The sequence below is a fragment of the Spizellomyces punctatus genome (genome assembly GCF_000182565.1).
Source record: "Spizellomyces punctatus DAOM BR117 chromosome Unknown supercont1.5, whole genome shotgun sequence".
NCBI lineage: Eukaryota > Fungi > Chytridiomycota > Chytridiomycetes > Spizellomycetales > Spizellomycetaceae > Spizellomyces > Spizellomyces punctatus.
Genome location: NW_015971541.1, coordinates 461,145 through 485,887, shown reverse-complemented (window position 1 = coordinate 485,887; position 24,743 = coordinate 461,145). Strand labels below are relative to the sequence as shown.

The 24,743-nt window shown below is 47.7% G+C and overlaps 14 protein-coding genes across 14 annotated transcripts; 6 read left to right on the top strand and 8 right to left on the bottom strand.

The window, feature by feature from the left end:
• Positions 1 to 6: 6 nt before the first annotated feature.
• On the bottom strand, positions 7 to 972 carry SPPG_03247 (uncharacterized protein). The gene is made up of 4 exons (XM_016751520.1): positions 885 to 972; positions 608 to 830; positions 414 to 547; positions 7 to 344 (listed from the first exon to the last, which is right to left on the bottom strand). The coding sequence occupies exons 1-4, from the start codon at positions 936 to 938 to the stop codon at positions 144 to 146; spliced, it is 612 nt and encodes a 203-aa protein (XP_016609482.1). The 5' UTR covers positions 939 to 972; the 3' UTR covers positions 7 to 143.
• A 110-nt stretch (positions 973 to 1,082) lies between these two features.
• Positions 1,083 to 2,371, top strand: SPPG_03246 (uncharacterized protein). Its single transcript, XM_016751519.1, has 6 exons — positions 1,083 to 1,232; positions 1,294 to 1,434; positions 1,521 to 1,534; positions 1,596 to 1,689; positions 1,749 to 1,876; positions 1,941 to 2,371. Exons 1-6 carry the CDS (start codon positions 1,216 to 1,218, stop codon positions 2,183 to 2,185), a joined length of 639 nt encoding a protein of 212 aa, XP_016609481.1. The 5' UTR covers positions 1,083 to 1,215; the 3' UTR covers positions 2,186 to 2,371.
• On the bottom strand, positions 2,280 to 3,936 carry SPPG_03245 (uncharacterized protein). Its single transcript, XM_016751518.1, has 3 exons — positions 3,796 to 3,936; positions 3,581 to 3,736; positions 2,280 to 3,405 (listed from the first exon to the last, which is right to left on the bottom strand). The coding sequence occupies exons 1-3, from the start codon at positions 3,830 to 3,832 to the stop codon at positions 2,393 to 2,395; spliced, it is 1,206 nt and encodes a 401-aa protein (XP_016609480.1). The 5' UTR covers positions 3,833 to 3,936; the 3' UTR covers positions 2,280 to 2,392.
• Positions 3,937 to 4,132: 196 nt separating this feature from the next.
• SPPG_09102 (uncharacterized protein) lies at positions 4,133 to 6,740 on the bottom strand (the record flags this gene model as incomplete). Its single annotated transcript, XM_016757257.1, has 3 exons — positions 4,133 to 5,469; positions 5,538 to 6,596; positions 6,659 to 6,740. 3 exons carry the CDS (start codon positions 6,738 to 6,740, stop codon positions 4,133 to 4,135), a joined length of 2,478 nt encoding a protein of 825 aa, XP_016609479.1.
• A 298-nt stretch (positions 6,741 to 7,038) lies between these two features.
• SPPG_09101 (uncharacterized protein) lies at positions 7,039 to 10,244 on the bottom strand (the record flags this gene model as incomplete). Its single annotated transcript, XM_016757256.1, has 17 exons — positions 7,039 to 7,178; positions 7,274 to 7,321; positions 7,388 to 7,551; positions 7,620 to 7,632; positions 7,698 to 7,749; positions 7,823 to 7,970; positions 8,038 to 8,042; positions 8,112 to 8,197; positions 8,263 to 8,268; positions 8,350 to 8,373; positions 8,435 to 8,541; positions 8,604 to 8,747; positions 8,801 to 8,952; positions 9,012 to 9,113; positions 9,178 to 9,654; positions 9,737 to 9,901; positions 9,966 to 10,244. 17 exons carry the CDS (start codon positions 10,242 to 10,244, stop codon positions 7,039 to 7,041), a joined length of 2,112 nt encoding a protein of 703 aa, XP_016609478.1.
• Positions 10,245 to 10,394: 150 nt separating this feature from the next.
• SPPG_03243 (ribosomal protein S6) lies at positions 10,395 to 11,296 on the top strand. The gene is made up of 3 exons (XM_016751517.1): positions 10,395 to 10,483; positions 10,546 to 10,835; positions 10,917 to 11,296. The coding sequence occupies exons 1-3, from the start codon at positions 10,442 to 10,444 to the stop codon at positions 11,068 to 11,070; spliced, it is 486 nt and encodes a 161-aa protein (XP_016609477.1). The 5' UTR covers positions 10,395 to 10,441; the 3' UTR covers positions 11,071 to 11,296.
• Positions 11,297 to 11,299: 3 nt separating this feature from the next.
• SPPG_03242 (uncharacterized protein) lies at positions 11,300 to 13,548 on the bottom strand. Its single transcript, XM_016751516.1, has 2 exons — positions 12,903 to 13,548; positions 11,300 to 12,835 (listed from the first exon to the last, which is right to left on the bottom strand). Exons 1-2 carry the CDS (start codon positions 13,132 to 13,134, stop codon positions 11,754 to 11,756), a joined length of 1,314 nt encoding a protein of 437 aa, XP_016609476.1. The 5' UTR covers positions 13,135 to 13,548; the 3' UTR covers positions 11,300 to 11,753.
• Positions 13,549 to 13,867: 319 nt separating this feature from the next.
• Positions 13,868 to 14,953, bottom strand: SPPG_03241 (ubiquinol--cytochrome-c reductase subunit 7). Its single transcript, XM_016751515.1, has 5 exons — positions 14,774 to 14,953; positions 14,617 to 14,700; positions 14,459 to 14,544; positions 14,198 to 14,331; positions 13,868 to 14,130 (listed from the first exon to the last, which is right to left on the bottom strand). The coding sequence occupies exons 1-4, from the start codon at positions 14,871 to 14,873 to the stop codon at positions 14,209 to 14,211; spliced, it is 393 nt and encodes a 130-aa protein (XP_016609475.1). The 5' UTR covers positions 14,874 to 14,953; the 3' UTR covers positions 13,868 to 14,130; positions 14,198 to 14,208.
• Positions 14,954 to 15,077: 124 nt separating this feature from the next.
• Positions 15,078 to 16,822, top strand: SPPG_03240 (uncharacterized protein). Its single transcript, XM_016751514.1, has 3 exons — positions 15,078 to 15,468; positions 15,540 to 15,762; positions 15,836 to 16,822. The coding sequence occupies exons 1-3, from the start codon at positions 15,093 to 15,095 to the stop codon at positions 16,758 to 16,760; spliced, it is 1,524 nt and encodes a 507-aa protein (XP_016609474.1). The 5' UTR covers positions 15,078 to 15,092; the 3' UTR covers positions 16,761 to 16,822.
• Positions 16,823 to 16,895: 73 nt separating this feature from the next.
• On the top strand, positions 16,896 to 18,786 carry SPPG_03239 (uncharacterized protein; the record flags this gene model as incomplete). Its single annotated transcript, XM_016751513.1, has 6 exons — positions 16,896 to 17,041; positions 17,112 to 17,225; positions 17,287 to 17,828; positions 17,889 to 18,032; positions 18,099 to 18,219; positions 18,284 to 18,786. The coding sequence occupies 6 exons, from the start codon at positions 16,896 to 16,898 to the stop codon at positions 18,687 to 18,689; spliced, it is 1,473 nt and encodes a 490-aa protein (XP_016609473.1). The 3' UTR covers positions 18,690 to 18,786.
• An 89-nt stretch (positions 18,787 to 18,875) lies between these two features.
• On the top strand, positions 18,876 to 20,463 carry SPPG_03238 (uncharacterized protein). The gene is made up of 4 exons (XM_016751512.1): positions 18,876 to 19,038; positions 19,113 to 19,128; positions 19,193 to 19,508; positions 19,578 to 20,463. The coding sequence occupies exons 1-4, from the start codon at positions 18,987 to 18,989 to the stop codon at positions 20,367 to 20,369; spliced, it is 1,176 nt and encodes a 391-aa protein (XP_016609472.1). The 5' UTR covers positions 18,876 to 18,986; the 3' UTR covers positions 20,370 to 20,463.
• SPPG_03237 (uncharacterized protein) lies at positions 20,350 to 21,797 on the bottom strand. Its single transcript, XM_016751511.1, has 6 exons — positions 21,454 to 21,797; positions 21,089 to 21,397; positions 20,957 to 21,014; positions 20,846 to 20,895; positions 20,720 to 20,787; positions 20,350 to 20,644 (listed from the first exon to the last, which is right to left on the bottom strand). Exons 1-6 carry the CDS (start codon positions 21,513 to 21,515, stop codon positions 20,499 to 20,501), a joined length of 693 nt encoding a protein of 230 aa, XP_016609471.1. The 5' UTR covers positions 21,516 to 21,797; the 3' UTR covers positions 20,350 to 20,498.
• A 275-nt stretch (positions 21,798 to 22,072) lies between these two features.
• On the top strand, positions 22,073 to 23,898 carry SPPG_03236 (uncharacterized protein). The gene is made up of 7 exons (XM_016751510.1): positions 22,073 to 22,408; positions 22,478 to 22,608; positions 22,696 to 22,835; positions 22,890 to 23,170; positions 23,237 to 23,373; positions 23,437 to 23,503; positions 23,576 to 23,898. The coding sequence occupies exons 1-6, from the start codon at positions 22,126 to 22,128 to the stop codon at positions 23,500 to 23,502; spliced, it is 1,038 nt and encodes a 345-aa protein (XP_016609470.1). The 5' UTR covers positions 22,073 to 22,125; the 3' UTR covers position 23,503; positions 23,576 to 23,898.
• On the bottom strand, positions 23,510 to 24,377 carry SPPG_03235 (uncharacterized protein). Its single transcript, XM_016751509.1, has 5 exons — positions 24,243 to 24,377; positions 24,009 to 24,186; positions 23,901 to 23,939; positions 23,701 to 23,823; positions 23,510 to 23,637 (listed from the first exon to the last, which is right to left on the bottom strand). The coding sequence occupies exons 1-5, from the start codon at positions 24,342 to 24,344 to the stop codon at positions 23,603 to 23,605; spliced, it is 477 nt and encodes a 158-aa protein (XP_016609469.1). The 5' UTR covers positions 24,345 to 24,377; the 3' UTR covers positions 23,510 to 23,602.
• Positions 24,378 to 24,743: the final 366 nt, after the last annotated feature.

Here is a 24,743-nt window from a genome sequence, read left to right as displayed (position 1 = left end):
GGTCAGGTGAAATTTAGATACTATAATAAGAACACATGCGGAATATGCTTATTCCAGACGACTTTCTTGATTGAGGTACTAATGACCCTAACATGTCATCATACTATTGCTGATCTTGGAATCCAAACATTTACAAGAAGGCCCTATTCATCCCCACCCGCCATAACCGCTCGCTGTCCCAATAACCCTTTATCAGTAACGGGGATAGTGTATCCAGTTGATTTAAAAGTAATACTAGCCGGTAACTCCGGCTGTCCCTGGATAAATGTAGCTTTCAGAATGTGATCGGCATGGATCACTTTGCCAGTCCCTTTCAGTAAACCATCCTTCCAATCACCCTCCATCTACGAGTGGAATTATCAGCAGGCCAACTCATAATCTTACATATATCCAGCTGCTTCACACTGTCGTACCTTGCTTCCATTTGCTATGATTGTATATGCGCCTTTGCCGTGTTTCTTATCGTTCTCCCATTCGCCAATATATGTATCTCCATTCACATACACATAGGTTCCTTGTCCATGTCGTTTGCCCTCCTTGAATTGACCTAGGAAAAAGTTATTGATGCCCTTCCAGAAGAGACTATGAGAGAGTTCTTGTATTTCACCTCTGTATTTAGATCCGTCAGGATATACGAAATCTCCCTGTCCATCCCGAAGATTGTCCTTGTATTCACCAGAATATCGGGCTCTAGTTTTCTTCCACTTGTAGACACCAAACCCGTTGCGGGCACCATTTAAGTATGTGCCTTCGTATATGTCCCCATTGGGAAAGATGTTCTTCCCTCTGCCGTGGCGCTCTTTGTTTTCGTTCCTCTCTCCTTCATAGATCTGAACATCTGTAAACACCATGTTTGCGGACGATGTCAACATCCGGAAACATACCCCAATGCTAGGCCCTTCCTCCTGATATTCTGCCTCGCTTCCTGCGTCTGACATGGCGTCTGAAAAAGCTTCAAAATGAGGTAGTCTTTTGCAAAGAGGAGATGTTCTAACGTCCAGCGGAGTTGCCGCTTAGGTAATGCATAAAGTCACGAGACAACCCAGATGCCGGACCCGGCGGGTACCACTTGATGTGCCTGCCGTCGCCATCTTGTTTATATATCGGGCGCCAATTGATTCCAATAGCTCAGACGACTCCGCTGCTCGTCCAATAGATACTATCGATTTTCTTTGCCACTCGTTGGTTTCAATATTTGCAAGCGAAGCCCAGGACATGAACTTTTTTGGAAGGTAACGCTTGAGCTGGACTGCTTCCTACGAAATTTCGCAGGCTCAAAAACATAACTCCCAGCAAATTCGGGAAAGGAAAATCAAAAAAAGACGGGACGGCGAAACCTCTATGGCTAAGTCAGCCATTTGTCGAGGCAACCCTTGTCAACGGCAGTTTGCGGAAGGTGGTGGCGTTACCACGATATGTGGACATTAATGAATGGTGAGAAGGGGCAAGGGAAAGACAGACGGGGATTGAAAAAGGAACACGACGAGATTCTAAATTATTTACTCAAATTGCTGTAATAGGCTAGCGGTCAATAGTAAGTATTCCCCCCAGCAAAGTTATTATTCCAACTATGTCAAATCTAATCCGCCATTTAGCCTTTGATTTCTTCAACTACGTGAATCTGTTTTATGGTGCAATTGCAGAATTCTGCACACCAAGAGATTGCTCAGTCATGAACGCAGGACCAAGGTAGAATCGATCGATGGTCAGATGCAAAATGGGTCACTGACGGCACAATGCTTAATTAGCACCGAATATACCTGGACAGATGGTCAACGCCGAACGGTTAAAATTCCAGCTCCTCAGTACGTAGACTACGTAATGACATGGATTCAAAACGTGCTCAACGACGAGACAGTCTTTCCGACAAAATCAGGTTGGTATCTCCGTTCTGGTTATGCCATTTTCTTCAAGTCCTATAATATCATCTCTCTTTGAAGGCTCCGAATTCCCACCAAATTTCCTCATCTCCATCCGCGGTATCTTTAAGCAACTTTTCCGAATCTTTGCGCACATATACCATGTGCACTACGATAAAATTCTTCATGTGTCAGCCGAGGGCCACTTAAATACCCTTTTTGCGCACTTTATCTGTTTTGCAAGGGAGTTTGATCTATTGGATAAGAAGGAACTGACCCCACTTATCGATTTTGTGGTAGAGCTGGAGCAATCGCAGCGGATATAGTGGTTTGGATCTAGGAAAGCGAGAAGGGAGAAGAATTGGGGTATCGTGGACTCTAATTTTCCTGTATCTACGTTTATATAGTATATCATTTCATACGTATATGGGGCGATGGACGTCGCGGGCGCTGTTCTACATAATACAGTTTTCACCAGCTTCGATATTAGTCACGGGACATGCACATCCTACGGCAGTCAGCTATTTAGCATTTTATTGATTTATTTTCTCAATATAATTTCCAGGTACCAGTCCCATTTCCACCAGTTTGATCTTCACCTTTCCCTTCTTTGGTCTGGTCTCCGTGTCCGTCTCCGCATCCTTTCCTTTCGATTTCGCCTGCGAAACCATCTCCTCCAACTTCCCTCGACACTTGAGTCGTAATGCGGTTGCCCATCCAGCACCATACACACCTGCATAATCTAACAACTGATTCAATTGTGCCGCCAAGTCTGATGGTGCTGGGTTGCTGTGGACGGTGATGGCAGGTCTGTCATTCAGGTCACCTGTTGTCTTGGATCCGCCGTGAACAATGGTGAGTAGATCATCGGCTACATAGTCGATGCTCGCCCATCGCTCGTTTAAACCTGAGTCCCGCGAAGCGGTTGGAGTTGCTGAGTCGTCAACTTCTTCGCTTTCCATCGATTGTGGATCACCGGAAGTGTCCTCCCTCTCTATCTCCCCACCAACTTCTTTTTCTCCCGCTTTTTCCTCCTTTTCGGGATCTCCTGTCTTGTTTTCCGCTTCCTCATCCATCTCCATAGGCTTGGTATCACTACCAACATCGTCTCCATCCAGCCACCCAATAAAAGCAATAAAGATTTCGTCGCCCTCCGCTATGGTCATCTCCCATTCGGTTACTTTTTGGAAATCAAACATTGCTCGCGCACGATAAAACCCTAGCTCAACTCCACCCAAGTGCTCCCGCAATTGTTTCGCAAATTCAGGCAATACCAAATTATTCATATCATGTGCCTCAACATCATTCGGATGTGCTCGGGGTTGCATTCGGTATTGCCCACGTCCCCGATGATCGTCGTCGTCGGATTCAAAAAGGCGTTCTGCTGATCCATATGACGTGGTTTCATCTTCATCTGAAGAGGAATTGAACCAGTCACTGCTGTTGCTTCGACTGGATGAGGCGGAATTTTTGGGGAGAGGGAGGCCGTAATGACGTGGGTCGGTAGTTGGGAACGCAAAGTCCCTGACTTTCACACCAGGTATTGCTGAAGAAGATGACATTAGATTTCAGTGCTGTCAAAATCCAGATTCTAGCACTTTTCTCCTCCTTCTATGTGCATGCCGACAATCAAACTCTACGAGCATGTTTAATGCAGCCTTCAAGCACAAAACTGTAATCCCTGCTTTCCCACGCAGTGCATAGCGAACCAAGTCCCGCACCTTCAAACTGCGAGTATCGCTGCACCCTCGACGCCCTCGACTTGCTAGCTTGCGAGGCAACAGAGCTCCGTACGCTGTTTCTTCCATTTTTCCAACTTCCCTCGCTTCTTCCAGAAATCCGCTTTCTTTCCTCTTCACTAATACTTGTTTCGGGGGCTTCAAAACACTAAATCAGACCACAAGGAACCCAAGGACACAGATGAACGGATTCCTACCTAGAGAGACAGGCACCACCTCTTTGTCTGCCTCCATAAAGGACTATCCAGTCTATTACTGAAAGGCTTCAGAGTTATCGTAAGGTAGTAGGTTGCAGAGCGAACAGTTCAAGTTGCTTTACAGGTGAGGAGGTACGCGGTTCCGTCAATACACGGTGATGACGCTCTGCAGTTGGCATGGCAACAACACTACCCAACTCAGCCGGCAAATATTGAATTCTAGTCGGAGCTACTAGTTTCTGCTGGTTACTACACATTTACATTTATTGAAAGCCTCATATAAGACAGAAAAAATTATAGGAACAGACCAGAAAAAACCCATCTATGTCTATCACGTTCATAGCCGTAATGAACTATTAAGCTCATTAGATATGTCCAATAACTCACTGGCACGAGCTCCAGACCATTGTCTAATTCCGACAACTTCTCCGCGCTCCACCTTTTCCAGTAGTTGCTTCAACTTGTTTGCATAAAGGTCCATTATCGTCCAAATGCGTCTTCCGCTTTCCAGCATTGGTAAATACACCGTAGTGATAATATCCAGACCTTCCTGTATTAGAGGATCGCGCAGCGCCGAACGGGGAATTATTCCGTTTTGGCGGACTCTTGACACGAAGGCAAGGAATGCGGCACCGACAAGCCATACTGTATAGCATGTCACAGGATTCTGTATGAACAGAAGAGGTGGTGCAGGCGACGCGGGGCTAAACTCTTCCGCTGGAGATCGTGAGGGCGTAGGGGGAATAGTAGTGAATCCATTCATAGCATAAATCGCTCGGATGAGGAATGCTTTTGCCCGCATCGTCAGCATTAGAATCTCGGCGGACGTTGCCAAAGGTACGTTTGACAAGGTAACACAGGTACGGTAGCCAGCAGTTCCGGTAACGTCCATCTCCAAATCCACTCCCTCCCGATGATGCACAAGCGCAAAGGCCGCGATATAAAACGCATTCATCATAGCATATTGAAAGCTGGCCAGCTGCGCGACACTTGGCAGCGGAGGTAATCTCCCGTCCCTGAATACTTCCAAACTATCAAATGAACGCTCTTCCGGTGGCAAAGTGCTCCACCATTCCACCAGCACGTTGTGCAGACGAATTCTCTCTTGTTCTCTCTCCTGAGCACTACATCCACTCGGTTTTGGCAACACAGAGAAGACCAAACTCGCGGAAGTCCCTTCGTATCGACGAGTGTCAAAGGGTACGTCGCGTGAAAATCGCTGAATGCGCCGTAGCAAGAATTGCAATTGTAAGAACCATGGTTTCGTTCTATCGCAGTGAGTCTCCAGTAGCTCGAGCGACGGCGTCCAGGCATTGGGTCGAAAATCATGAATCGTGTAACTGGGATGGCCATGAAGTAGTTGGCGCCAAAGACCTTTATCTTCCAATTCCGGGGATGATGTTGCAGGCAGCGAAACAAGACTAGCCCGTGAAGAGTCCACCGCTTCGGCCAAAATATGTGTATAGTTGGACTCTTCCATGGCTGGATTCAACTCGGCGGCCATTGAAGTCATTGTGTCCGCCGTGAAGCAAAACATCCAAGTGATGCGTAATGTCAAAAGTGTATGACGGGGATCACAAGAAGTGGGGGCTCCCCAGAGCGAGAGTAAGCGGTTCGCCTCGTGTCCACCGGCGAAACCAAGCCTCGCCCTTTCCGTAGCCTGAATAGCAGATGCTGTGAAACAACCGACGTATTAGGTTGACAACATGCAGGCTTGAATGAAAAATTCATCTTGAACTTACAAAAGTACTGGAGAGCCTTAGCAGGCTGGTTCATTCCAAAACTCCATTTGCCCAACATAATCAGCACTTGTAACCGGGTTATGGTATCAGTTACCCCTTCCAATGCCTTTGTAGCTTCAGCGTGGAAGAGTTCCGATGCAGTCCTCGGATTACGGTACGGTTCCTGGTACAAGGCTGGATGTCGTGAATGCAAGCATCCGTATGCATAGATTGCGTATAGCAGCGCTGGGGAGTGCCGGTTCGTTGGGATGAGATTGGAAAAGAAGTAAGCCTCGTCAAATAGAGGCATACAGGTATTGATGAAAGCAAAGTAAAGGGCGATGAGATGGGTGAAGAGATGCGGTAGTTCTAGTGGTACAGTTGTCTGCATAGATTGTGGGATGGGAGTTGATGGATGGATTGCCGTCAGAAACGTTTGAGGATCGATTGCGTACGTCATCTCGGCAGACCCGAGAGGAAGATGGGGAGGTACGAGGGATGGCCATGATACTGCGTCAAACACTGGTACTTCGTTACCGAGCATGTAGGTGATGGGCATGGCGGGTGAACCTTCGGACAGGTCGTCGTCTGACGCAGGAGGATCCGATGGAGGCGGTGAGGAGTATGTTGGGTTTCCAGCGGCGACTGCCGCTGTCATGGTAATAGCTTGTTGTTGTGTACCCACAATTTGTCGCTGACCCTCCTGCCAGTCCATCCATGACTCCTCACCATCATTCTCGTCTTCGTCCTCGTCCTGCTCGTCTCCGCTCTCTTCTGCGTCCTCCACTGCATCAGCTTTTCGGCCACTACTCAACCCCTGCATAATGCCAGCCATTTCGGCCCGTGCAGCTGCAGCAGTGCTGGCAGAAGGGGCAGCGCCTCCCTCCTGCAGTGGCCGTAATAGCGCCTCTAGTGCTTCTAGTCGCTCAATCAGCACGTCTCGCAGCTGCCTCCGTGGTCGCTTTTTCTTTTCGGCATAGGTGCACTCAACGTCGAGAATCCCTCGATCCCGAGCCTTTTCACAGTTGTTGCAAGTAGGGCGAGCGCCGTTGCACTTTCGTTTCCGCACACGACATCGGTCTGGGTGGCGGAATGAAAAATGTTAGTTGGTGGCCGACATTGTCGGAATGACTCTCACTTACCGCAAGCTTGTATGCGGCCCTTTTTTGCTGGACTGCTATCGACTGCTTCAGTGGATGGAGATCCAGAGTCCAAAGATGCCATTAGGCGCTGTTCGTGGTGGTGGAATTGATCAAATGATCAAATTAATTCTATTTTTTCCAACTCGTCTGGTCGCTGCCCCATTTCTCAGCGCCTGTCCTTGTCGTCGGTCAGTCACCTTCTGTCACACAGAGGCGTTGTGATCGGCACGTGCTCAAGGGTTAGGCGCGCATTGACGGAGGTCGAGATGATGAAAGAGTGCAAATGGCCAATTGGAAATGTTCTCCATCGTTAATTTAGCGACCCGTCTGTCAAGTACCTCCTACCGTCCATCCTATATACAATCTCGTCCTACGCTTGCTCAAGGTTTTCTACTAACACTTCCAAACTCTTGATCAAACTTGACATACAGCTCTAAATCCTTTGGCGAAACACTGGGTTTCACCTGCGTCAGCGCGTCTATGAAATCTTCGAGGATAATGGGGCGGACGTCGGACACGTCTATATTTGAAATATCTTGAATGTCGCGTATGGGACCTTTGCGGCCAGATAAGTTATTGACAGTGCGGAGAAAAACGAGATGAGGTTAAACTTACCGAGAGCTGCCTCGCGGACGAGACCGTCCATATCGGAACCACTGTAACCTGCCAATGACACAAGACTTTTAAAACTGCAAGTATTGTAAGGCAACCGACGTGTGGCTCACATACCATCGGTTCGGCGAATCACCTCGTCAACATGCTCGTCCGATAGCGCGTGTCTGAGTCTCGACAAGAGATTCAAAACAATACTTCGACGTGCTTCAGCCTCGGGTAACGGGATGTAGAGCCGTTTCCGAAATCTCCTGCGGGCAGCCTCGTCGATTTCATGGGGTCTGCTCCAGTGTTAAATGATCAGCGATTTTGGTCGCAGTAATGTGACAGCTGAAGTGGCGGTCGGCACCTGTTGGTTGCACCTGAGAAAGGGCTCAGCTTCGATGGAACGATAATGAGCTGCAAATCACTTTGGTAAAACCCGTACCTATCAACAAAATCCTATCTTCATTATCTGTCCCACAACCATCAAATTGAACCTACAGCAAGCAAGTCAGCCACCATGTCACAGGAATGCATCCAACAAATGCAACAAATGCAACAATTCCACACCAGAAATTCCGTCTTTATCCGTCGGGTAGCATCGTGCTCCCCGTCAGTCCGTTGAGTTAACAACGAATCGATCTCATCAACAAATATGACGCTTGGCTGGTGTACGCGTGCCACAGCAAATAAAGCGCGCACCATTTTCTCACCGTCTCTTTGTATGAGAATGCAATTCATTGCCATGATCGGATGGCAAGAACTGATTTAATATCCCAACTTACCCGATCTACCGGGGAAGGTAACATAATCAATAAACCGCCTACTGGCATCGAAAGCTACAGAGATCCACACATACCCATTTGGATGTCAATGAGGAGGAGCTGATACTGAAGAAGGTCGCCTTGCATTGACTGGCGATGCATTTGCCAATTAATGTCTTCCCTTAGATGATTATTTCGTCTTTTACTCAGCGGCTCCAGAAAATGTGAGATGAAAAGTTGTCTCACCTGTCCCTAAGGAGCAGATTGCAGCGATACCCAACCCGAAAATTAATCAATAGAGAAAGAATGTCACGAAATGCTAGGAACACCCACCAGGCGGTCCAAACAAAAGTAGCCCTTGAGAGAGAGCTATTAGCATGGCACTGTGGTCGGTTAAGCCCCTCTTTGCAGACGTTACCTTTTGAAGGCGCTCGTACCCCGCAGAAGATATCCGGTCGCAACATAGGAAAGACTACAATCTCCTTGATTGTGCTTTTCGCGAGCTCTAAACCAGCAATGTCGTTCCTAATAGTCCATCAGATCATTAAGACCTGTTCTGGAACGCATATGCATGATGAACTGTTTACCAAGTGACTTGAGCAACTTTATCCAGCATCTCATTCATGATCGTCTCAATCATCCGAGGTTCTATATTTCTAAGGCGCTCATCCACTTCTTCGCCCTCCTGGCTTTGGGCGGATTGCGGTAGGTATTTCCTTGCACGCGTAGAACTAGCAAGTATCATTGGCAATTCGATAATGTTGATAATGAGCTGAACTATTACCTGGTACTATTTTCCTCATCCCTATTCAGCAGTGGTGAGACAAACCTTCGCCCGTTTGTACCAAGATGCTTTTTTCTTTTAGTAAGAGTTGCCCCTCCCCGGCCAGAACTCGGCGGTATGCGTCCCCGGTTCTTGGTCAAGTTATCCAGCGCCTACAGGACTTTTGGTCACAACCGCCATCAATATACTTCCTAATCAAGCGAGCACTTACCAGCTTTTCACCACCGGTCATGAACCCATCACTTGATGGATTGGACCTGCGATTAAATGCATCTTCTTCGCTTTCCTCTTCATCCGAGTCACGGGCTCGTCTCTACCGAACCGATGACTATGCATGAGTAGAAACCTCAAATTGCGGTGCGATACAGATAGAGCACCTTATATCCACTTCGCTCGTCCATGTCCATAGGATCAAGATCATCAGATGTGTCCGTGCGTCTATTTGATGGTCTCAATGCCGCCAAGCTGACAACATGACCACCCGCTGATGGACCTCTCGTGCTTGACCGGACGTTTTGATTTTGTGTCCCAGTAACGTGTTCGGAAAATCGACGGTGGAGACTGCTACCAGACTGCGGAACCACCGATTCAGTTCCGAAAAGGTCTTTTCTCATTTGTGATGATTCCGACCGTTGTGACCGATTGACAGCACCGTTCAACAGTTCTGCATTGGAAGTGGATTTCCTTGTACTCACCGGTGCAGGAGCCGGCGTGTGGTGCTGCATCGAAATACCTTGACCCTGAACAGGTCGAGAAATTGGTGTAGACTGCTTGACGTTTGCAAATAGTGCTTTCGCAACGCCGAATTCGGTCAAATCTGGTGGAGCCAAGTCCATGGAATCGTCGATGCACATCTAAAGGACTAGGGTCAGTTCCTTTACTGGTCCATATTCATTCCCTGCTCAGCATGCAAATTCCGGAATCCTTCCATCATACCATATCCATCATGCCGTCCAACGTCAACTCCGACTTCCAGGTTTGCATGCGGCTTTCAAGCCGACCGCGACGCTGGACCAGAATCTTTTCAACCTGCGCAGCAACTGACCCAGCTCTTTTGCTGTCAAAGTGAGGTTCCATGCATTTGCCATACATTTGCAGATACTATTACAACGATTGTCAGATGCATTGTTTTGTTTATTTTGGTGAAACCACACATAAGATCTACCTCCTCCTCTGCGTACGCGATATTGTGACGTCGCTTTATAGCTAGCAGAAGATCCTTTCCCGTCAATCGTGCGCTGTATATATTTTCCGCTGCATCGGCGGCTTCAGCATCCACTTGTAGCATGGCCTTCCGCATATGTCCAGCAGCATCGAGAGGGTTGTGGGTTTGTTGTCCAGTCGCACCCTGAGGTTTCTGTCCTTTAGCTGCATCCAAACAGGCCTCTGCTGCAAAGAGATGTGTTTGGAATCTGTGCAATCGTTCTCTGGCCTGCTGATTCATTCTTTAGCAAGGTTCAAAACACTATTGGGAACATTACCCATCCATTGGGCGGCTGTGCTATTCATTATCACCGTCAAGTGAACATCACGTTCTGCGACTGCCATGGCAACTCGTGAGTCATGTCAACAGAATAGAGTTTGGAGGCCGACACTGTACACTGGGACATTGACTCCAATCTCCATTTACTCATCTTCCACATGCCTCTGTATGAACTAGTTTGCATAGCACGATCGTCAGCGGTAAGTATGCTATCTGCTGTAGCTGAAAAGGCAAAATCCACTCAATACACTGCGAACTCTAGCCAATACGAGCAGCGGCGAGAGCTGCCACGAGTGCGGCGGATGCACTCAACTCCACCCTTCCATTCGCTGCCAGCTTTGGACCAAGTGCGGGGTCAACTGTGGGGTCATATCAGGGCTTGTTTGCTGCACCGGAGAAGAAACCTTTGACGTCCACTCAGAAACTCATCAAAGAGTCGGCCCTCCAAATCCTTGATCGAAAGGGTGTGGTAAAAGGATTCGAATTGACAGATGCGGACAAGACACTTCCATATCGGATGAAGAGACATCAGGAGATTTTTGATACAGGAGAGTAAGTATTCATGCAAAATTGTACCGTGGTGCGAAAATCGATTTGTTTATGCTTGCCTCTTACTCCGATCCTTTTTTGCAGCTATTTTGTAATGCAATTCTATTCCTCCCCACAATCCATGCGTGCGCTTTCCCGATCCTTGCGGTATGACCAGCGTGTCATTCGACACACTATGATCAAGGTTGGAGAATCCCTTGCGGAGCTCTCAGCGTATCAGCCACCGGAAAAGTTGTAGAGGCCATTAGTGTTTATATGGAGTTGGGTTGTTATTTATTTATCGGAGCTTAGGATAGAGTCAAGCATTGCCAGGGTGTGGGAGAGTTTTTAGCAAATAGGAGCTATAGCCGTTGCATTGAACAAATTCGCCGGCTCATATTTGAATAGAATTCCATGCGATCAACAGAAGCTGATTACCACAAGTCTTTTCTGTATGAATATCATCAAAGGTGAATTTAACGAAAAAGTCGGAAACGACGATTAGATTCTTTTAAAAAAGTATTACATTAAGGTACATATTACAGTTATCTACAAAAATATTACTTGAACAGTCATAAACAACAATTATAAACTACAAAGATTCACTAGGCACAAAGAATTCCTCCTCCGCTAGTCAAGTCGAAGGGTGCATACAGCATACTGTGTGTACACTGACCAAAAAGTTTGTACGCATCTTTACAAAAAGTCTGACAACGGGCTCTGCCGCGAACCAGTCGGGCGCGGGCGGGCGGGGGCCGGCCGGCTGTCATCCGAGTGGCATGTGTGTTTACATTGCAGGAGACACCAGTTGGCCGGAGAGGTCATCCTCTAATGAGGAAGATGACCATCCAACGGTTTATATCCGCGTCATAGCTGCTGCCAAAACCGGGAAAGGTTGCAGGGCCGCCAATTGCGAGCATGGTGCGGTTCTTGTTGTCGCATCTACCATGCATCGACACCATCTTCATCGAACCCTCTTGATACCATTCTCTCATACTCAGTATTCAACAGATGCTCCGGAAGGCCTAGTCCCCACATCTGGAAAGCATCAGTTTCGAGGATAGATTCCTCGATCAGGTTCATATTGCCTTGATTCGATTCTATCACTCCAACCTTGGCAGCGAGGTGCGGTGCAACCACCACCACAGCTCCCGCCAAGCTCCTGGCCACAGCGCGCACAATAATAACCCAAACTGACCGCTTCAGTTTGGTCAATTCACCACGTTCATTAAGCTCCATTTCCGACGGGAACAACAGGGGCAAATCCAAAGCCCTATTCGCCGCCACGCATAGTTGCAGATATTCGCGAAGGAAGCTCATCTCTTCCATCACCTCTGCAGGAACCATTGACGGAAGATTACGATGGGCGGTAGACGCTGACATGACCCATTCGGTCGCTAGATTGATGATGGTGGCAGCAAGGACTTGCACCGAATCGTGTAGATCCGACAAGAAGTTTTTTGGAGTAACGGACGTAGCAGACGTCTCAATAAAATCGTCCTCGGGCTCATCGACGTGCTTCTTCTCATCCGCTTCGTTCACGCTCTTTAGTGCTGCATCTAAAATATTCTTATCTATACCGGACTCGGCGAGTTCTTCTTCGGAGAGTGTTTCAGGTGACACTACTGCAATCAGAGGCGGATAGGCCTCGTTGAGTTGCTCGAGAAATTGCTCGTCGCTCTCGTCCATCAGAAATGACGGTGACGAGGAGTTCCCCGATTCGACTGCCGAAAGGGACTGAAAGATATTGCTAATGCTACCTTGCGCAGGTCGTCCCCACTTCCTTAGCAAATGTCCCGCAATGAGGAGTATTTCGGGCTGTATGAAGCTTGAATCTGGCTGCGGGAAAACGCGTGATGCCATGTTGTAAGTCTGACGAGCGGTTGCTTGTCGCGTCTGCATATAGAATCGCGCCTTGTGTGCGATGATTGTGAGACATATTGTCGAAAGCGCTATTGGGAAGGGAGCCAGTCCATCAGATCCAGGTGGGGGTGGAGGAGGAGGCGGGGGAGCATTCATTCGCCCTAAGAAAGACATGCACATCAACGTCTGGCACCCACATTATACACTAGATTTGACCGCTCTACCCACCGGCAAAGCCCGCCATAAACGTTCGCCCAAAGTCCACAGATATGCGCGCCGAGCGTCTTCTGGATGCTTCAATTCCCGCTCTCACCGCTGTTCGTGATATAATTGTCGTCGTGTCCCCCGCAGCGTGGCCCATGGTCCCATTCGACACCACAGATGAGGTTGCACGGTGCACAAGAGATGCCGCGCGATGCCTTACCATAGCGGCAATGACCGCTGCTTTGAAGGTAATCATGTCGTATCACAAGTCAACCAGACAGCGACGTGTGTTTTATGAGGAAAAGTCAATGGAAAATATCCCCTCGTCCGTTCAAGAGTACGACTCCTGCATTCAGCAAACGTATATCGGAGCAGACTCGTTCGATTGTGAAGACGATCACTTGGACGGGAACTACTAGTAGCCTTTTCGCACTGGCGAGGTCACAGCCGCGGGGGGTAGTCCCACAAACACAGACAAGCGTGTTCTTCTTGGACCACGGGGTTTGACCCTGGTGACCAGAATCTTGCTAAGAGGTGGACGCAACAGGAATGTCCGCCCTCCTTCTTTTATTTTCCCTTTACCTCCCACACCTCCTTTGGAGCTGTCCGTCAGTGTTTTTTCTTCGCCCACCGCCGACCACAGCCCTACGGAAAACGACGTTTTTCTCGCGTGTGTTGTTGGGGAAAGGTTACCATGTGAAATTCACGCTTCGGAAAAATGACGTGTTCGTGAAATGGGAACGCGACAAAGTCTTTTTGGCTGTGGATCGTCACTGTTGAGCTGTTAATGACGACGACGACGACGACGACAAACAGTTTTAACGGGTTGCCTATTGGCAGCTCTCTTTTTTTGCAAAGAAAATCTTTGGGGTTATCAAAGAGTCTCTGATTGCACAATGGATTGACGTCTGATATAGGTCATTTGAATTTCATGAGTGGGGCCAGCTTCCAATCTATCAGAGAGTGGAACAGCGAAACATTATGAAAAACACTTTGTAAACACGTCCAAGGTCGGGGAATGTATTGTGGATACATTAAAAAAACAGTAGACGTCGAAAATATGCTGGTACATTATCAGATGTCGCTTGACTCGAGACACTTGGCTCGAGAAATTAGTCTTCCTACTACAAGTCCAGTTTCTCAGCAAACTCGCCACATAAGGCTACGAATGGCAAGGTACAAGTGGGAGACATATATTATTAGCAATGGTCTAAAAACGAACAGTGTGATATCATCGCGCATCCCGTTTCATCTGTTGAGAAATCACGACAGGGTGAGCCAGGGAAAACCTGTATCGCACAGGTGTGCTTCCAACATACCATAGGCTTACTTAAACGGAGCTGGTGTTGCGCTTCTTCAATGCCGCGGGGATGGTGACCAAGTTGTCGAAAGCCTGCTTGGTGGCAATCTCGTTTTCAACTTGTTGGACAAGAGGCGTCAAGTATCGTACGTCCTAGCAGTGCAACGCGGCGTGATTTAGATCAAGCCATTCGGTAGACAGGATTCCAATAAGATCAACATTTAATCCAGTCTCGCCCAACCAACTCTCTTGCCCACAATAAAGGAAGCTGGGAACCCACCTCTTCTGGCTTGGTCCATTCCTTGGGTTCGAGCTCGGACTGTTGAGCAGAAAGGTTGATCGCCCTCCTCTGCCGGAAGACACGGTCTGTGTTTTGATAGTTACAATCTGAATAAGAAACTTCGACAAACTCTGTATTGAAGTCGAGCCGGCACCCACCGTGGTACTCTTTGGGAGGGAGGCGGTTAAGAGCACCCTGGACAACTTCGTTCTCCTCAGGAATGAGGTCATCGTAGCGCAAACCTAAGCAGCACAGCGCGCAGATAAGCTTCAAGGTCTCCACCAATTTCAAATCCACCATTTCACATGTGCGTACCCATCTTCCGGTACCCCATCAAGTTGTGGTGCCATTCCGCAAGGTTCTTGGCGGTCTGGCTGTTACGCAGAGCACGAATCGACTGCAGAAGGGAAGTCATTGCCTTGTGTAGAGTTTTTGGTTAGGGACGTGATGAGGGTTGTTGCAAACCAGTCGTCGTCTTTGCTCCGTAACAGCCGTCCCAGAATGCAAAATGGTTGCAAAGCGATTTAACCCGTGTATGGTTAATCCGGTTGGCGCCGACATTAAGTCACATTAACCGGATCAAGGCCATAAAAGCGAACCCCGCCGTCTTCTGCCATGCAAAGCAGCTCATACCATGGTAGTTACGACAGCCGCTCAAAGAGATTTAGAGCCGTTTCAGGTGCTCATTCTCGGTGATGGCAACTTCTCCTTCTCCCTCGCGCTCTGCCGGATTTTATGGTCCCGACCTTCTGATCTTTTGATAACCCATGAGAATCTTCATGTGGGCCATGCCTATCTCGGCTTGCCTACTACCAGTGGTCGCAAGATTCAAATAACCACAACATCCTTTGACGACAGACAAGAGCTGTATAAAAAATATCCCGAAAGCAAAGAAATTTTGGCTGCTTTGGAAAGCGAGCGTTTCGCAGCAGAGGTGACCGTCCTGCACAGAATAAACGCATGGGAACTCAGAGATCACTTTGGGGACCAGAACAAGTTCGATGCCGTAGGTATGTTATGGATGGGTTTTTAACAACTGATTTTATTGGCGCTATTTAATGCCTTTTCTGTGGACTGTCAGTATGGAATCACCCGCACCTTGGAACCGAAGACTTTCGACTCCATCGCTTCTTAATGGCCCATTTCTTCAGTAGCGTTGCAAGTGTTTTGAAGCCTAAGCATTCTTGTGTCTGTGTAAGCCTTGTGGAAGGGCAAGAAACTCGGTGGGATTTGGTTGCGCAAGCCGCGCGATCGGCTCTGGGGCTCACGCAGGTCGCGGCGTTCGATGAGAATTTGTGGCCGGGGTAAGTTCCTCTCTAATAGGTCTAGCGATGCTGTCGTGACTCTGCAGTGGCTAATATTAACTCATCATTGAAGCTATGTAGTCAAACGCAATAAACATGGCGGGAGCTTCAAAAATACGCACACAAAGCAGCACACCGGCAGCGAAATGAAGAGCCATTTGTTTAGATTCGCCTTGGGAGAGCCAGAGGTGATATGGCGAGGCTTGGAGAGTACCGATATTGATCTGGACCTGCTACCAGGAGTGACGACAGGGGCCCCGGATGACGACAGCTCGATAACCGATTTTACCGTAGCTTCTGAGGGGCTGACTCGCTCTGCAGGCGCATCTCCAGACTCCCGATCGAGCAAATCGAGCCCAGTTTCAAGCTTATCATTCTCAGAATCCCAAACGTCATTGCCGTTGCTTCTCACGAAACCTACTCGAAAAGCCCGTCTTCGTGCTTCTATCCCATCAGACCTGGTTTGTCCCCATTGCGGAAAGCAATTAGCAACAGCGCGCGGCTGGACCCAACATGTCCATATGGTTCACACGCTTCAGAAGTTTGGCAGTGATTGGAAGCCTGATCGTACCAAACATCTATCATGCCCACATCCTTCGTGCTCCAAATCCTTTGCCGACGCCGAATCACTCTGGCAGCACGAGATCAACAAGCATACCACCGTAACATCTGACGAACTCCCCACTGCGGTGGACCAGCTCAAAGGTTCAGGTCCCTCATCAGAATGTGCTGGTGACGATTATGACTATATACCGTGCGATGTATGTGGTCAAGCCGTTGTGAAAAGAGATTGGGGAATGAAGCTTCATTTGGAGACTTTGAAACCCGCTGTTGGGCTGGATATGAGATGCCCTCTGTGCGAGACGGATGGACAAGGGAGAGGGACCGTAGGATTTATTGAGAGCCGAGCACTGTTTCAACATTACAAGTTCTGTAGGAGCAAGAGGAGCAAGCCATCTTTGGCTGTTGAGAACAGAAATGATGGTCATACTACTTAGATTTTGTACCATAGATTACATATTTGCATATTTACTTGCTAAGCGAGAAAACTTTGCCACTGATCGGGGGCACAGTCAGTCCTTGAAAACTGGATGCTTCTTCCATTCGCAGCAATTGCCTCGGCGACAACCATTATGTGTTCTATTGAAGAGGAGATCCAAACGGGCGACGCTGAAACCCCGAGTATCCGCAGCCGACGCCGGCTTGTTGTGGAAGGTCTATGTCACAAATGCAAACAATCACCACCAGTAGTGGATATGAAGCGGGTCATGTACTGCAAGTAAGTATTTTGGTAAAGTGGAGGTGTCGGCAGCTTTGGGAGGGGAACTAAACAACAAACATTATTGCAGGACCTGTTTCAAAGAAAGTGTTGTTTACCGCTTCAGAGGTAACCTTATGCGAGCGACGAAAATAGCTGACGGAGCAAAAGCGCTCGTCGCATTTTCTGGAGGAGCGTCTTCTAGGCACGGAACCACTGCTCTTACGTCCTCCTCTGAAAGTAGGCTCACAAGTCTTTGCGTTTAGATTACTGCTGCACCTACTATCGGAATTCCACGAACCAGATCCCTCCAATCTGCGCAAGAAACGGAAGTTCTCTGACGTCCTGATTTGTCATGTAGATCAGAGTGCCGTACTAGGAGGTGAAGATAAGGAGGCCGAAGTGCGAAGAATTGGCGAAAAGTCTGGCTTCCCTTACTTGCATATTCCTCTGGAGAGTATATTTAGCAATGATGATGGATCTGATGGGGGGGCTCTTGTACCGGTCGGATTCGACTTGGCAGACACAGTCACGCTCAAGATGGTACATCGGGTTACATCGACGCTCTCACCCGTCGCGCGGCTCCGGAGAAGTATTCATGGTCTTGGAAAGATGACCGCAAAGGAAGATCTACTACATCATTTTACTATGCGGGCACTTTTGAATACGGCACGGAAGGAAGGATGTAATGTCCTAATCTTGGGGGATAATGCAACGAGAATGGCTATAAGGATATTAGCTTTAACCAGTAAAGGTGGAGGATTTGGCTTGCCAATCGAGGTTGCTGGAGATACGGACTGGTTCGAAGGTAGGGGCATCTGTAACAACGCCAGCATCTGATGGTTAGTAATGAATCTCTCATTCATAGGACTGGTTGTTGCCCGACCGCTTCGAGACGTACTTTCTAAGGAAGTTGCTGTCTACAACCAGTATACTGATCTAGATACCGTGGTGATGCCGGCGTTGACCACGGCGATGCCTGCTAAATCTAGTATTGATAGGATGACTGAAGGTGAGATGCGCTACTGTCTGCCCATTAGAATGTACGTCTCTGGATCTGAAGTCCTTATTTTTGCAGAATTTCTTGTTGGGCTGCAGCGAGACTTTCCAATGACAGTGAACACGGTCGTTCGTACTGCGGCCAAAGTTACATCTGAGCATCGGGCGAAAACAGTAATGAGGTGTCCGATGTGCGGAGGGTAAGGCATTTCGATACTCATTCTCCCTAGGTCATTGAATTTACCTAGCTCCGGGTTTCGCTAGGCCAATACAGGACGGTACAAATGACTGGCGATCCGGACATACTGTCTCACAACTATTGAGCCATGCGCCAAGCAGTGACACCACCTCTGAGGCATTGTCAAGTACATCAAATACACACCCCTGCTCAACATCATGCGCCTGTGCACCAACCGTGAACCCCGAATCCACATCGACATCCTGTTGCACGCCCGCAGACCAGCCGATCAATATCATACCGTACCTTTGCTATCCGTGCCAAAATATATGTCGTGACGCACAAGAATTTGGAGCTACAGCGGCAAAGAAAGGAATCGATGATGCTACTGTTATACTACCAGCTTATGTCGGGGAGGAGATCACTATGCGAAAAGGTCGGGAGTGGATGAAGAAGGAGATTGAAGAGTTTTTAATAGATGAAGAGGACTAACGCTTTCAAGTGGGTTATGGAGCGGGTCTGATTTTTTCGTGCAGTAAAGCTATAGACAGTGTACATATCATCAAATCATATTGTGAGGTCACACATATTGCGCTGTCGGGTGAACCAATTAAAATGTACACCCAGCTTTAAGGGAGCACTAAAGCTTCTCCATAATCCCACTGGACGGCTTAAAAACGTCCGTGAGTACTTTGCAAAGTGCTGCGGAAAGGCGTGCGGCCAAAAGCTTACGCGATCGCTGGCCGTCATCCCTCTGGTGCTGCGCTCGCTTGCCGACTTTTACCTGGCATGGGCAATTTGACAAGGCCCCTACGCATTGCCTTCTATGTCAGTGGACATGGTAAGCACATAGGAATTGTGAAATATTTATTTGATAGATTTGTATATTCATGTTGTTACTACTACTATATACAGGGTTTGGACACGCAACGTGAGTATAAGAATTGCATTCCATTTTCCCAGAGGTGAACCCTCTAACCTCTGTTCCATAAAAGACGGGCAACGGTGACCATCAAAGCCCTTCTCTGTAAAGGACATGCCGTTATAATAACCACCTCAGCACCCCGTTTCATTTTCGACGATCTCTTGACTACATATCCTCAATGCACAGTCCGAAATATCGCCACGTTAGATCCCGGTGTAATACAAAAGGACCCTGTCACAGTAGACGTCGAAAAGACAATGGTTCAGCTGAGGAGCTTTTTGGATGGTATGAATGATGTTGCTAGCCAGGAAGCGGCGTGGATGGCGGAGGCAAAGTTGGATATAGTGTGTTTGGATGCACCATTTTTACCCGCTCGAGTTGCAAAGGTAGTGAGACCTATCCGACGCAAACATTCGCAGCGCCGCCGGGTTTAAAATAGTCCTTAATGTTCACAGCAAGTCGGAATCCCCACTGTCATGATCACGAACTTTACCTTTGACGCCATATTCGATGCGATCGCCAAACGGCCATCGGACAAGGAACTGGTTCGACGATGTAAAGAGATGTACAACGATACTCAATACCTAATCAGGATCCCCGGGTATATCAATATACCTGCTTTTGAAGATGAAGCGGATCAAAGAAACGTTCTGGATGTCCCTCTCATTGTCCGCAAATTTCGCCAGTCGCGTGCTTCGATTAGGGAAAAGCTGGATATCCCACTCGATTCTCACTGTGTGCTAATAACTTTTGGTGGATTCGAACTTCCGGGAAGTGCATGGACAGCGGAGAATGTGCTCCCAGAAGGATGGTACGGAATTGCTGCTTGCCCTTTTACAGATCGAGATGTACGCGGACGCTTGCGGAGAATTCGGGCCGAGACCTGGTACATGCCGGATCTTATCAATGCTGTTGATGTAGTAGTTGGAAAATGTGGGTACGGCACGTGTTCCGAAGTCGTTGCACATCAAGTTCCCCTTGTATATGTTCCACGATCCGGGTTCGCCGAGGAACAGGGCTTGATAGAAAATATGATGAGGCCGTATGGATATGCCGTTGAGATGCCGCAGCAAGATTTTTATCGGGGACATTGGACACCACACATTCTGCGAGCCAGGCAAATGAAGGAGGACCATCCTCCTCCGAGTTACATAAGAGATGATGGGGAAGCTATGGCGAGCGAATACATTATAGGGATTGGACTGCAGAATGCAATGCGAAATAATGGTCCTTATGTAGAAAGGTAGGTATCTAATTAGATCTTGTATATATATTGCCCACCTAGAGGGTCATGCAAGACCGGACAAATACATAATGATGGATATCTATCTATGCAACGAAGCTATCCTACTCAACATATCGTTCTGCTTATCCGACTATTTTGCTGAAAAGGCGCCGGTTCCTGGTCTTCCAATGACCGGGAATGAGAAGGTCGCGATAACATCTTTGCCTGAGCCAGGGAGTTGCAGTCCGCCGGTAACAGTTTGGCCAGCCTTCACCGGTCCTACACCCTTTGGTGTGCCTAAGCAACATATGGTGCGTCGATGTTTATTTACCGGTTTTCTTTAATAGTAGCAGCGCGCATTTGTGAACCTACCAGTGAGGATGACATCACCCTCCTCTAACTTCATGATAGAGGATACGAATTCAATCAACTGGGGAATCCTAATAGCAACCGTTTAGCTATCCATCATAGAATAATCACGGCACCTATGAAACGTACTTGAATATCATATCCTGAGTGGACCCATCTTGTACGGTACGTTCATCAACCTTTCAATCAGACGTCTATGAGAAGGCATCCTAGAATTGTACGCGATGATGCTCGTCACACCTTGAGCCACAATCGTAGATCGTGCGGATTTTTAATAGCAGATCTCTCAATAAAATCACTATAAAAAGCATTGCACCATAGTTTGTCAGAGATCTGGGATACGATCGACGTGGGCATGAACTTCTTTCTAACCTGACAGGAGTGAAGGTGTCGAATCCTTTTGCGGCTGCCCAAGGCTTTCCGCTTTTCTTGGCTTCATCCTGCAAATTCCTAGCGGTCATATCCAACGCCAGGACATATCCACCAATAAAGTCATCCGCTCTCGCGGCGGTGATGTCTCGTCCATTCTTGCCAATGACAACGCCGAGTTCGACTTCATGGTGCACCACACAGTTTCTCGGAACCTCAATTTTGCCTGGCTGAAGGAGGTAAGATGTTGTAGGTTTGAGGAAAAAGAATGGGCTTGTTGGGACTGGATTATTCAACTCTTTGGCATGTTCACTGTCATATGCGCTTTCAACGACTGGGAGTTGTGATGGGACAATGCGACAACTTACGCATAGTTGCGGCCGATAGCAACAATCTTGCGACCAATGCGGGTGAAATCTCGGAGGGACATTGTGCAGGGACCTCCAAACCAAGTGATTCTTCACGGAGAAACAGCTCGAGTTCAATCAAATAGTTCGTGGCTAAGCAGAGAGCTCACGTTATGGGTAGCGTCATTAAAGTACTGATTTAACACAGTGACATAACGGAGCTGTTAGGAATACCGGCATCATGTCCATCCCAGTTTTGGTCAATCGACAGGTAGGAAACACCATATCACAAGGCTTTACAAAAGTCCTTCAACATTGGTATCATATGTGTGAATTCTATACGAAACTATCACAGCCCATCTCCCGTTCTCCACACTAATTTTGATTTGGGAATTGTAGCAACCACCGTGCATACAAGGTTGCTTCTAAGGTTGCGGACACACGGAACTACGCATGGTATAAATGATATGCAGACGTTAAATTGCCCATGTGCATGCCCAGCGCTATGCTGCCCATAACTCGAAAGGTTCCAACGCATGGGCATGTTCGAAATCAAGTCACCATGCCGCTCATTAAGCTCGATATGGTATCATTACAATTACATGTAATATTCCACCGACTGTCGCGATCGGTGTGGCCTCGCCCGCCTTCTCCTATCCGCACTCAGATCTCCTGCTCTTATACAGCAAGGCAATGGTCAACATTCCGCCGCTCTCTGCAATCTACGAACCGGCCCTCGACCAAGGCTTGGTACCAGACTTTCTTCTTCGCAGAGGAATCAGATATCTTTTGTCCCGGCGGATTTCTCAGTTAGCTAGTGCGGATAAAACTGGCTACATCAAGGGGCTCAAAGCTCGCGAAGATATTGCGGAACACACCAAAGAAGCCAATGAGCAGCATTATGAGATTCCCACAGAGTTTTTCAAGCTGTCCTTGGGGGAAAGGATGAAATACAGTTGTTGCTTGTTTGAGGGAGGTGAGAAAGTTTGAGTTATTGTTATATATAGTTGGTGTTGGGATGAATTAAGGTATCTTCTTTGCCAAGGCGCGAAAACGCTCGAAGATGCTGAGGTTGCCATGTTGACACTGTATGTGGAGCGTACTGAACTGAAAGATGGGATGAGCGTGCTAGATCTGGGTTGCGGCTGGGGCTCGCTTTCCCTGTTCTTGGCCGAAGTAGGTTCGCTAAGCGCGTATAAGTGTTCACAATACCCAAACAACATAAGGAACTTGGCTGACCTTGTTTGTTGTTCGGGCCAACAGCGCTTTCCCAATTCAAAGATCACCGGTCTTTCAAATTCCTCTAGCCAGCGGCAGTATATTATGGCGCGAGCAGAAGAACTTGGTCTATCAAACATTGAAATTTTGACCGGTGACATCAATGTCTTTGAGATGGACAGGACGTAAGTAATTTTCCTCTGTTTTATTTACCAACCTCTTTCTGAAGCTTCACCCAGCTTCGACCGGGTTTTTTCCATTGAGATGTTCGAACATATGAAGAATTATTCTGCTCTTTTCACAAAATTATCAAAATGGATTGTCCCAGACACAGGCCGTCTCTTTGTCCACGTCTTTGCACATAAAACTACACCGTACGATTTCAAAACAGAAGACGACAATTCGTGGATGGCAAAGTATTTCTTCACCGGCGGAACAATGCCTTGCGAAGACCTCTTCTTATGGTTTCAGCAGAATGTGGAGGTTCTAGATAGATGGACGATTAATGGGCAAAACTATGGTAGGTTTCTACTTGGCAAAGGGGCCGTTTGGATTAAGCATTAACGCACATACATCACATGCACAGGGCAGACGAGCGAAGAATGGTTGAAGCGACTTGATGCAAATAAGCAGAAAGCAATGCCGATCCTTGTGAAAACGTATGGGGAAGAAGCAGCAAAGATGTGGTACCACCGATGGCGTGTGTTTTACCTCTCTGTGGCGGTAAGCTCTCTGCAGGTTGACGCTATACCTGTGGAATGACTCGCTGATTCGCGAGTGCAATAGGAGTTGTTCAACTACCAGCGTGGTGAAGAATGGGTGGTGGTTCATTACTTGTTCAAACGACGATAAGGTATGTCACAATACGCACAAGATTCAAAGATAACTATTGAGTATGGCAGCTTATGATAAGTTATATGTACAGCGTGGGAAACGGGTCTTGTTATGGTAATTATACAAATCTAAAGTGGTCCGAACTGACAAAATCTGTCAAGAAGTTCTGTCATTAGTATGCTTATTGGAAGAGAGGAGCATCAGATGAACGCTCACATGTTCCTTTGGTGGGATTTGCTGTATCCGGGCTCAGCACAAATATTTGGCAGAATAGCTTGGACTGTTTGTCATCGCCATATCGCACCGTGCCGGTGACTGTGACCAGTATTTGACCAAGATCTAGTTGTAAATAATGACGAGCGTGTTAACGATGAGTGGAAATAGACAAGTAGCACCAAGAAGCTTGAATTACGTACCCATAACCGGCTGACTATCGTAGGAATGCACAACGTGATCTATCGATAAGAGCACCAAATTTCACTCCTTGACCGAACATTTGAGGCGATTTGAGACAGGCGGCTTACCCGTCGCAGGCAGCTTCAGGAAAAATTCTGAAGCATTCTGCTGCCCAACTAGAGGATTTCCGTTCCACAACACGGCTGAAGAGTCCTTGTACATTTGGTGCAGTAAATGTCGTTGACGGTCGTAAACTTTGTAAAAGGTTGGCACAAAGTTATCTGCTGCCCGACTTGCAACTACAATCTAGTGAAAGGGATCAGAGGTGCAAGATGCCGGGTAATGGAATAGCGAATGCTCACCTCGTTTGCGTCTGCCATGTTGAGACTAAGATCTGGGAATGTTGAGAGTGCAAGACGAGAAGGTGCAGCTGTCGATGAGCGGCACAGCCATGTCGTGTCCATCTTATGTGGAACGCGGCCCGTGAATGCTAGCAGTGTGTTAAGTTCTCCAGCAACTTTAACGAACCCATAATGCATCTCCCAAAAATGTCATGCACTGGAGGCACTGGAAAGCTGTTTCGTATGAGCATAAATAGCATACCGCAGCAGTCAGTTCAATGGTGGGCTGCCAGGAATATCAGGGTTGCTCTCGTCTCGATTGTTCAACTCGTGGGGTCCTTTATTTATCTGAAAGGGCCCTACACCTAAACATTCTGTCCGTCCTCTCCCTGGTGGAGAGTGCGTATTACAGGCTCTTTAAGCCGGGCAAGTATTTAATTATACAATGTTTGAACGGACGGGAATATCTGCGCAAGAGGATGTAGACAGAGTACTTTGGATCAACAGCAATAAGCAAAGTGC